Source organism: Oncorhynchus kisutch, linkage group LG15 (genome assembly GCF_002021735.2).
Source record: "Oncorhynchus kisutch isolate 150728-3 linkage group LG15, Okis_V2, whole genome shotgun sequence".
In the NCBI taxonomy this organism is placed as follows: Eukaryota; Metazoa; Chordata; class Actinopteri; order Salmoniformes; family Salmonidae; genus Oncorhynchus; species Oncorhynchus kisutch.
The window spans coordinates 76,639,039-76,650,929 of NC_034188.2; the positions used below are offsets into that span (position 1 = coordinate 76,639,039).

Consider the following 11,891-nt stretch of genomic DNA (forward strand, 5'->3'; position numbering starts at 1 on the left):
ATAAACACCATGGGACCACGCAGCCGTCATACCGCTCAGGAAGGAGAGGCATTCTGTCTCCTAGAGGTGAACGTACTTTGGTGCAAAAAGTGCAAATCAATCACAAAACAACAGCAAAGGACCTTGCAAAGATGCTGGAGGAAACAGGTACAAAAATATCTATATCCACAGTAAAACGAGTCCTATATCGACATAACCTGAAAGGCCGCTCAGCAAGGAAGAAGACACTGCTCTAAAATCCCCATTAAAAAAAGCCAGACTACGGTTTGAAACTGCATATGGGGAAAAAGATTGTACTTTTTGTAGAAATGTCCTCTGGTCTGAAACAAAATAGAACTGTTTGGCCATAATGACCATCGTTATGTTTGGAGGAAAAATGGGGATGCTTGCAAGCTGAAGAACACCATCCCAACCGTGAAGCTAGGGGGTGGCAGCATCATGTAGTGGGGGTGCTTTGCTGCAGGAGGGACTGGTGCACTTCACAAATAGATGGTTTCATGAGGAGGAAAATTATGTAGATATATTGAAGTAACATCTCAAGACATCAGTCAGGAAGTTAAAGTTTGGTCGCAAATGGGTCTTCCAAATGGACAATGAGCTTAAGGACAACAAAGTTGTCATATAAATAAAGTCATATAAACTTTGTTATAGAAATATCTTGGAATTTTAATTGATGACGGCCTCTCTTTTAAAGTGCATATTCAACAATTTACAAAAAAATTTAGGCTGAAATTGGGATTTTATTTTAGGAATAAGGCCTGTTTTTCTTTTGAAGCCAGAGGAGGCTAGTATCAGCTACATTTATGGCTTTACTAGACTATGGGGATATTTTATATACTATGAATGCTTCTGCTCAGTGTTTGAGATCAATTGACACTCTTTACCATGGCACTTTGAGAATTATTTTAAACTGCAAAACCCTTACGCACCACTGCACTTTGTATACCAGGGTTGGCTGGCCTACTAGTCACTCGTAGGCTCAGTCACTGGTATACTTTTATTTACAAAGCCATTTTGGGTTTACTACCTTCTTATTTGTGCATTTTTATTGTTCAGAAATGTGGTGGGTACTCTCTTCGTTCGCTGGACTTTATCCTGCTAACTGTTCCAAATGTCCGAACTGAATTTGGTAAAAGGGCTTTTATGTAGGAAAAAGGAAAAGCCTCAGGACTACCTGACATGATGACTCCTTGCTGTCCCCAGTCCACCTGGCCGTGCTGCTGCTCCAGTTTCAACTGTTCTGCCTTATTATTATTTGACCATGCTGGTCATTTATGAACATTTGAACATCTTGGCCATGTTCTGTTATAATCTCCACCCGGCACAGCCAGAAGAGGACTGGCCACCCCACATAGCCCGGTTCCTCTTTAGGTTTATTCCTAGTTTTTGGCCTTTCTAGGGAGTTTTTCCTAGCCACCGTGCTTCTACACCTGCATTGCTTGCTGTTTGGGGTTTTAGGCTGGGTTTCTGTACAGCACTTTGAGATATCAGCTGATGTACGAAGGGGTCTATAAATAAATTTGATTTGATGTACTCTGCGCCATCGTCTTGGAACACCTTACAAAATACTAGAAGAACTTGTCCCGATATGTGTTTTTAAATCACTGATGAAGGATTTTGAGGCTGACTCCCTGACCTGTCAATGTTTTTAATTTGCTGTTTTATACTCTTGTGAATTCAATGGTTTTTACTAGACTACTTGTAGTTTTTCATGTTGTCTTGGTGCTGCTATCTTGGCCAGGGTGCTCTTGAAAAAAATATTTTAATCTCAAGGAGCCCTTCCTGGTTAAATAAAGGTAAAAAAATAAATGTAAAAAGTCAAAGTATTGGAGTGACCATCACAAAGCCCTGACCTCAATCCTATTTCAAATTTGTGGACAGAACTGAAAAAGCGTGTGCGAGCTAGGAGGCCTACAAACCTCATTCAGTTACACCAGCTCTGTCAGGAGGAATGGGCCAAAATTTACCCAACTTCTTGTGGGAGGTTGTGGAAGGGTACCCGAAACATTTGACCCATGTTAAACAATTTAAAGGTAATGCTACCAAATACTAATTGAGTTTATGTAAACTTCTGACCCACTGGGAATGTGATGAAAGAAATAGAAGCTGAAATAAATTATTATCTCTTATTATTCTGACATTTCACATTCTTAAAATAAAGTGGTGATCTTAACTGACCTAAAGACAGGAAATTTTTACTAGGATTAAATGTCAACATTTTTGAAAAACTGAGTTGTATTTGGCTAAGGTGTATGTAAACTTCCGATTTCAACTGTATATATATAAATCATATATAGTTGTTGGGGGAGAATATAGCACACTGGAACTGGTTGAGGGAACTCATAGGAGATGGTGCTCCCCAGAAGCCCAGAGAGGAGGTGCACAATACCCCCACCCCTCTACACAGACATCATGTCAACATCTAGTTGTGATTCATATTTGGTTGAGTTGTCAACTAACGTGAATTCAAGGTGAAATCAACAAAATTCACAATGTCATTGGATGTTGGTTAAAAGTTGCGTGAAAAGACGAAATTCCCTTTCATAGATTACTTCTTGCCAATCCAGTCAGTTTTCCACGTTGATTCGTCGTCATCGCATTACATGTTTGAATTGAAATGACATTAAAAAAATATTGATTCAACCAGTTTTTGTCCAGTGGGTCTGACATTCCAGTCCCTCATATCCAATTCGCGCTCCGTGGTCACTTTTTGTTGTGAAAAGGTCGGTCACAGCCAGAATCTGTTGTGGAATAATAGTCATTTCGATGTCATACAACATTGTTTCCAGACGGCGCACCGCAGGCAGACAGACATCTTCAAATGAATGAACAAAATATTGTCACCGCACTGAGCGAAACAATAATCATGAAACAAACGCACGCTTCACTGAGCTCGGGTTCGAAGCACGAGTTAATGAATCCGCTCCCCCGATATATCCTCTTTCTGAATACAAACCAACCGTCTGGCTCTCGCTCGCTAGTCTGATTGCGCTGTGGATTCTCAATTCCGAGACAATTTTAAAACAAATAATTCAGATCCCAGCCAGACTTTGCCAAAGGCAAGACACACGGCAGCTCACAGCACTGCGGGCAAGGTTCGGTCCGACCGGAACAGGAGAGAGGAGGATTGAGAGAAAGCGATAGGCGCGTTCACCCAGGGATAACAGCTGGACTGGATATGCAAATAAGCTGCCAGGAATGAGGGCACGGAGCACCCACGAGTCTTCTCAAGTATTTGATCGATAGGGGATATTAGGGTCAGCTAGCCAGAGCGGGCGCAGTTATAAACAACTCAATGAAGGCGCGCTCACTCGGAGCAAGTTGAGAAACTGTGCATCACAGACTGTCAAAACCCAACGCGACGTTTAACATATTCAGCTATCAAATAGGCTACAAGTCTACTTTTGCAACAACATGTCAGTGTTTTGTCAGAAGGACAGCAGGGTTTGAATGTCTCGGACTGGGAGGACATAAATTGGCAGCCCTAAGGTTTTCGAAATGCCAGAGAATGTTTCGTTCTCCAGGAACCGCACAGAACTGGAAGCGCGGCCGGGGGCGCGTCCCGCATGGGCTATCACTGTGCTGGCCAGCGTGCTGATCTTCACCACGGTGGTGGATGTCCTGGGCAACTTGCTGGTTATCATTTCAGTGCTTAGGAACCGGAAACTTAGGAATGCGGGTAAGTGGATAATTATTGTTTGTGTCTCTCTCTCTCTGTGTGTGTGTGTGTGAGAGAGAGAGAGACGGAGAAAGATGGCAGCCCTGGTTATAGCCTACCTTAATAGTGTTGAAATTATTTGGCATAACACTGATTTATCGGTCAATAAAATATATATATATCATAAATGCAATGACAAGGAGAGATTCTGAAAATAGGATTTCGGTCTTGTGCCTAATCTGAATCACTGAATGGTCTCATTCACATCAATAAACCTACATTCAAGACCCCATATGAATGAGACTGCTGAACATACTGAACGTATTCCTCCTATGCGGATGGTGTGAACATCTTATTCATTTAGTTTACTTTATGCACAGAGAAAAACTATGATTGTATCGAATATTGATGATTGTTATGGGAAAATGTTGTCTTATTGTCTGTAAGGTGTTTTAACCTATGGCAATGCTTTGAGAGTCATTCGGGAGTCACATGTGAAGAGCTACAGGGAGTTCTCAGATCTTATTGTGGCGCTCAATTCCTACCAAACAATGTGCACATAAAGTATACATAGATTATGATTAGCATAACATATTTAAATCTCATGGGATTATTTTAGCTTGCTTTATTGTTGCCTTAATCCATTGTTCTATCAATATAGACCTTAATTGTTATTTAATAGTATTGTTATTAAATAATACATAAGCAATTATACATGTTTTTTTGTTTGTGTATAAACAGAGGCCTACACTTTTTTTATATTTCAAATTGGATTTTGACAACATTTCTAAACTAGAACTGTTTTCATAGGTGTCACGTTCTGACCTTTATTTCCTTTGTTTTGTCTTTATTTAGTATGGTCAGGGCGTGAGTTGGGGTGGGCATTCTATGTTTGTGTTTCTATGTTTTTCTATTTCTGTGTTTGGCCTGATATGGTTCTCAATCAGAGGCAGCTGTTCATCATTGTCCCTGATTGAGAACCATATTTAGGTAGCCTGGGTTTCACTGTTGGTTTGTGGGTGTTTGTTTCCTGTGTCAGTGCCACACGGGTCTGTTTCGGTTCGTTTATAGTCACGTTTTTGTATTTCATAGTGTTCAGGCTTTTCTTATTAAAATCGTCATGGACACTTACCACGCTGCGTATTGGTCCAATCCTTGCTACACCTCTTCAGACGAAGAGAAGGAAATCTTCCGTTACAATAGGCCTGTCGTGTCCATAGTGAAAATGCTAAAGTAACACCGTATAAAACCGATGGATTCCCGCCAGGGGTATCCACCAGCGCGGAAAAAAAGGCGCACGAGCACCAATTATACCAACACATGTCAGCTGTGTTACAGTTGCTGTAACATTATGTGCCCATCCGGGTGACTTATAATAGATTTATTTTGTTTGGCGTTTTCTGACCGGGCTGGGTAGCTGTCATCTAGGTTACTGATTAATATTGTAATATATGTTTGAAAACAGAAAAACAATTCAGTTGTGATGGTTTGGGGATGTAATGCAGGGGCTGGGGATTAGTTGTAATATTTTCGGTCAATTCCAGTCTTGTTCTCAACACTGAGCTCTCAAATCTCTGTAATACTTTGACAGCAGTCACAGTCGTGATTTATCATGCTCGGTTCACTTGCTTTTATTCAGGCATCATCTACTAGGGGTATTATGCACCCTAAAAGTCTGAGGGGCAGTTTATTCCAGGAATCTAGAGCATAATTGTTAGGCTTAATTCTATGTATTTTTCTGCATATGTTCTGAATTTACGAACGCCCAGAGCACACTCTGAGCTCCCTCTGGCACTCCAGAGTATATTTACTAACACTCCCTAAATATGCTTCTCCACATCTTTTCTAAAATCTGGGTAAACAATTGAAAGGCATGTGAGTCTTATTCAGAACAACTTCATGAAACAACATAAAATTGCAAAGTGGCTAGGAGTATTACAAAGAATCAACAAATAATAATATATCAAAAATATATATACAGTACGAGTCAAGTTTGGACACACCTACTCATTCAAGGGTTTTTCTTTATTTTTACTATTTTCTACATTGTTGAATAATAGCGAAGACATCAAAACAATGAAATAACACATATGGAATCATGTACTAACCAAAAAAGTGTTAAACAAATCAAAATATATTTTAGACTTGAGATTCTTCAAAGTAGCCACTCTTTGCCTTGATGACAGCTTTGCACACTCTTGGCATTCCCTCAACCATCTTCACCTGGAATTATTTTCCAACAGTCTTGAAGAAGTTCCCATGTCAGCTGAGAACTTGTTGGCTGCTTTTCCTTCACTCTGTGGTCCAACTCATCCAAAGCCATTTAAAATATATATATATATATATTTCACCTTTATTTAACCAGGTAGGCAAGTTGAGAACAAGTTCTCATTTACAATTGCGACCTGGCCAAGATAAAGCAAAGCAGTTCGACACATACAACGACACAGAGTTACACATGGAGTAAAACAAACATACAGTCAATAATACAGTATAAACAAGTCTATATACGATGTGAGCAAATGAGGTGAGATAAGGGAGGTAAAGGCAAAAAAGTCCATGGTGGCATAGTAAATACAATATAGCAAGTAAAACACTGGAATGGTAGATTTGCAATGGAAGAAAGTGCAAAGTAGAAATAAAAATAATGGGGTGCAAAGGAGCAAAATAAATAAATACATTAAATACAGTAGGGAAAGAGGTAGTTGTTTGGGCTAAATTATAGGTGGGCTATGTACAGGTGCAGTAATCTGTGAGCTGCTCTGACAGTTGGTGCTTAAAGCTAGTGAGGGAGATAAGTGTTTCCAGTTTCAGAGATTTTTGTAGTTCGTTCCAGTCATTGGCAGCAGAGAACTGGAAGGAGAGGCGGCCAAAGAAAGAATTGGTTTTGGGGGTGACTAGAGAGATATACCTGCTGGAGCGTGTGCTACAGGTGGGAGATGCTATGGTGACCAGCGAGCTGAGATAAGGGGGGACTTTACCTAGCAGGGTCTTGTAGATGACATGGAGCCAGTGGGTTTGGCGACGAGTATGAAGCGAGGGCCAGCCAACGAGAGCGTACAGGTCGCAATGGTGGGTAGTATATGGGGCTTTGGTGACAAAACGGATTGCACTGTGATAGACTGCATCCAATTTGTTGAGTAGGGTATTGGAGGCTATTTTGTAAATGACATCGCCAAAGTCGAGGATTGGTAGGATGGTCAGTTTTACAAGGGTATGTTTTGGCAGCATGAGTGAAGGATGCTTTGTTGCGAAATAGGAAGCCAATTCTAGATTTAACTTTGGATTGGAGATGTTTGATATGGGTCTGAAAGGAGAGTTTACAGTCTAACCAGACACCTAAGTATTTGTAGTTCTCCACGTATTCTAAGTCAGAGCCGTCCAGAGTAGTGATGTTGGACAGGCGGGTAGGTGCAGGTAGCGATCGGTTGAAGAGCATGCATTTAGTTTTACTTGTATTTAAGAGCAATTGGAGGCCACGGAAGGAGAGTTGTATGGCATTGAAGTTTGCCTGGAGGGTTGTTAACACAGTGTCCAAAGAAGGGCCAGAAGTATACAGAATGGTGTCGTCTGCGTAGAGGTGGATCAGAGACTCACCAGCAGCAAGAGCGACCTCATTGATGTATACAGAGAAGAGAGTCGGTCCAAGAATTGAACCCTGTGGCCATCTTTGAATTGTTTTGAGGTCGGTGATTGTGGAGGTCAGGTCATCTGATGCAGCACTCCATCACTACCCTTCTTGATCAAATAGCCCTTACACAGCCTGGAGGTGTGTTGGGTCATTGTCCTGTTGAAAACAAATGATAGTCCAACTAAGCGCAAATCAGATGGGATGGCGTATCGCTGCAGAATGCTGTGGTAGCCATGCTGGTTAAGTGTGCCTTTAATTCTAAATAAATCACAGACAGTGTCACCAGCAAAGCACCCCCACACATCACACCTCCTCCTCCATGCTTCACTGTGGGAACCACACATGCAGAGACCCAACCAGGGTCAATGTTAGCTAGCTAACATTAGGCTATAACTAGCAAAGCAAATGGTTCTGAGATATGAATAACCAGATCATACATGTAACGTTAGCTAGCGAGCCAGCGAGCTAATGTTAGCTAGCTAGCTAACACTATAGTTTAACTTGAAATGAAAATGACTTTGTCAAAATTAGAAACGTGTAATATCTGAAAATGTAACATGCTAGACTATCTTACGGTGCTCTGAAATCAGAGTGGATGGCCAGAGTGAATTTACCAGCTACGTCTATCAACCATTGTTGCAGTGACATTCTATTGAAATTGATACTTGCATTTTGTCTTTTGTTATGTCTTTTGTTAAGACATGTAGCTAGCTAGCTAGCTAAACAATGTACCATAATCCCAACTCATGATGTTACTACCCTGCATGAATCTGCAGGTAGGTAACCAATCAAGTTCAATGTTAGCTAGATAACATTAGGTTATAATTAGCAAAGCAAATGGCTTTGAGATACAAATAATAAGATCATACACGTAACTTTAGCTAGTGAGCCAGCCAGCTAACATTAGCTACCTAGCTAACAGTGCACTTTAACTTGAAATGAAATCAACTTTCTGTTGAAATTAGAAACGTTTAATATCTGAAAATGTAGCTAGCCGTTAGCTATACTATCTTACCCGTCCGTATACAACATGGATGGATGGACGCTTCTCCCTGTCACGGATGCCATGGTTTCCCTTAGTTTGAAAAAGTAATCTGGAGACATTTGTTTTCTCCATTCCCTTAGCTATCATTCTCTAATTCCACTGATTTCAAAATTTGGTCCTCCAGAAAGTGGAGAGCAACACGTATGCAGTTCTACTACACGATATAACACTATATATATATATATATATATTTAAACACTATTACCTACAGATACTGACCAGCCCAAATAGACAAAAGCGTGCTATATGGATTAGCAAACTAATCCGAAGTCATCTCTCGGCATGTCCAGCCCACTCATTATCTCAGCCAATCATGGCTAGCGGGAAGGTTGCCCACTTTTTCTGTGGTTAAAGCAACTAAGCTCATAATTAAAAAATGTTATTTGTATTTACAGATGGCATACACGTTTGCTATTAAGGCACATCATATGTTCAAGAAGGCATCTCTGCAAAAAAACACATTTTGATTAAAAAAATGTTACGTTCAAAAGGCTCTCCTGTGAAGTAGTGACCCGCGACATACGCCTACTTTCCTGAACCGAGTCACATTTGGGCTGTTCTTACCATAATATGGTCTTTTACCAAATAGGACTATCTTCTGTATACAAACCCTACCTTGTCACAACACAACTGATTGGCTCAAACGCATGAAGAAGGAAATACTTTCCACCATTAACTTTTAACAAGGGACACCTGTTAATTTAAATGCATTCCAGGTGACTACCTTATGAAGCTGGTTGAGAGAATGCCAAGAGTGTGCAAAGCTGTCATCAAGGCAAAGGGTGGCTACTTTGAAGAATCTCAAATATAAAATATATTTTGATTTGTTTAACACTTTTTTGGTTACTACATGATTCCATATGTGTTATGTCATAGTTTTGATGTATTCACTATTATTCTACAATTTAGAAAATAGTAAAAATAAAGAAAAACCCTTGAATGAGTAGGTGTGTGCAAACTTTTGACTCGTACTGTATATACATACATTGAGTGGACAAAACATTAGGAACACCTTCCTAATATTGCGTTTCACACCATTTTGCCCTCAGAACAGCCTCAATTCATTGGGCACGGACTACAAATGGTCGAAAGTGTTCCACATGGATGCTGATCGATGTGAACTCGAATGCTTCCCACAGTTAGTGTATGTCCAGTTGCCTGGATGTCCTTTGGGTGGTGGACCATTCTTGATACACATAGGAAACTGTTGAGCGTGAAAAACCCAGCAGCGTTGCAGTTACTACCATACCCCATTCAAAGGCACTTCAATCTTTTGTCTTGCCCATTCACCCTCTGAATGGCACACATACACAATCCATGTCTCAATTGTGTCAAGGCTTAAAATTATTTTAACCTGTCTCCTCCCCTTCATCTACATTGATTTGAATTGGATTTAACAGGTGACATCAATAAGGGGTCATAGCTTTCACCTGGATTCACCTGGTCAGCTTATGTGATAGAAAGAGCTCCAAGAGGACCACTGTGAGAGGGCACGTGCCTCTGCGCCCCCTATGGACATGACACCTCTACCCTGATCTAACGCATGGGTGCAGCCAGTCAAGATGCCAAGATGTGACAGTTCGCCTCTAGCCCCAATGCACAAAGAAAAAATAAGTGTTTGTGTCCTAGCCGCCTCCTAGTTGCATAAAAATTGCATTCCAAAGACAACATCTATTGATAACATTTCATGAGTACTTGTTGGTAGTATAGGTTTTTATGTCATTATTGTAATAAGAGAGAAATTGCTTTAGTCTGGGAATGGAGAGAGAATTCATTGGAATGGCTGTGCTAAACTGTAAAGAGCTAGTTCATTGTGCATTGTATTGTATTGTGTTGTGCAACAGAGCAAGAGAATTGTCAGCATCACTGCACACGCACGCGCACACGCACACACACACACACACACACACACACACACACACACACACACACACACACACACACGGATGTATGTAATCCCATGACTCTGGATCAGAAAGTTGTTTGATATCTGTAGTGGAGGCTGTTTATTTTTTAGGGGAAGCAGCTCATGCCGCCTGTGTGTGTGTGTGTGTGTGTGTGTGTGTGTGTGTGTGTGTGTGTGTTTTTGCACACGTGTGTACACGTATTGACCGATAGGAGAAAAAATTACATGTTTTATTCCCACATACACAGAATAGGGGCAGTGAAATGTGTTCTTTTACTGGGTCAGCCATAGTAGTACAGATCTCCTGGAGCAAATTAGGGTTAAGTGCCTTGCTCAAGGGCACATCAAAATATTTTTCTCCTTGTCTGCTCGGGTATTCGAACCAGCGACCCTTCGGTTACTGACCCAATGCTCCAACCTTCGGTTACTGACCCAATGCTCCAACCTTCAGTTACTGACCTAATGCTCTAACCTTCAGTTACTGACCTAATGCTATAACCTTCAGTTACTGACCCAATGCTCTAACCTTCAGTTACTGACCCAATGCTCTAACCTTCAGTTACTGACCCAATGCTCTAACCTTCAGTTACTGACCCAATGCTCTAACCTTCAGTTACTGACCCAATGCTCTAACCTTCAGTTACTGACCCAATGCTCTAACCTTCAGTTACTGACCCAATGCTCTAACCTTCAGTTACTGACCCAATGCTCTAACCTTCAATTACTGACCCAATGCTCTAACCTTCAGTTACTGACCCAATGCTCTAACCTTCAGTTACTAACCCAATGCTCTAACCTTCAGTTACTGACCCAATGCTCTAACCTTCAGTTACCTACCCAATGCTCTAACCTTCAGTTACTAACCCAATGCTCTAACTGCTACCTGAGATGAGGGTGAATATCTAATTGAACCTCTTATTAATATGCCTGGCTTGTTAACAGGTCCCAGAGCTCTCCTATCCCCCACTCTTAATGAGCAGGAGCCAATTAAGGGCAGGCACAGAGGTATTCTTCCTAAATGTGCCAGGGGGGAGACCTTCCTAGAGCCAGACCTCATCCCAGACACAGCGCCCGGGCCCATTGACAGCACGTCGCCAGACATTGCCTTTGAAGCCTACATGGCACTCTATCTCACCCCAGATTCTCTCTCTCTGTCACTCTCTCTCGTCTCTCTCTCTGTCTTCTCTCTTACTCTCTCTCGCTCTCTCTCTCGCTTAACCCCGCTCTTTCTCCATGTTATCTATCCCATTCCTCTCTCTTTCCCCCACTCCTCTGTTTATTTCCCTCTCTCTCTATCTCCCTTGTGGAGTGTGCCAGAGCTGGTGAGTTGGTTGTGTGTGTGTGTGTGTGTGTGTGTGTGTGTGTGTGTGTGTGTGTGTGTGTGTGTGTGTGTGTGTGTGTGTGTGTGTGTGTGTGCGCAGCGCTCTACCTCTGCAGCTTCTCTTTTTTCCCCTCCAAAACATTTTGAACGTCTGTTCTATGTGCTCATAATTGCCTTCCCCTGTGTGATGTTCTCAGGTACCAAAGGTTAGAGGCTAAGATAACTGAGTAGTAGGCATAAACTTATAAACATTTTAACATCCTATTTTCGGACTGCCAGCCACCCATGCACTGTAAAACCTTCCCCCTAAATACCATTTACAGCTCCCTC

General features: G+C 41.4%; 1 protein-coding gene across 1 annotated transcript in view; it reads left to right on the forward strand.

The window, feature by feature from the left end:
* The first annotated feature begins 2,680 nt into the window (after positions 1-2,680).
* Positions 2,681-11,891, forward strand: part of LOC109905854 (melatonin receptor type 1B-B) — a 64,091-nt gene continuing 54,880 nt past the window's right edge. The window contains exon 1 of the mRNA XM_020503499.2: positions 2,681-3,679. Within this exon, the coding sequence (XP_020359088.1) occupies positions 3,499-3,679 (181 nt within the window). The 5' untranslated portion in view covers positions 2,681-3,498. The remainder of the gene's footprint in view (positions 3,680-11,891) is intronic.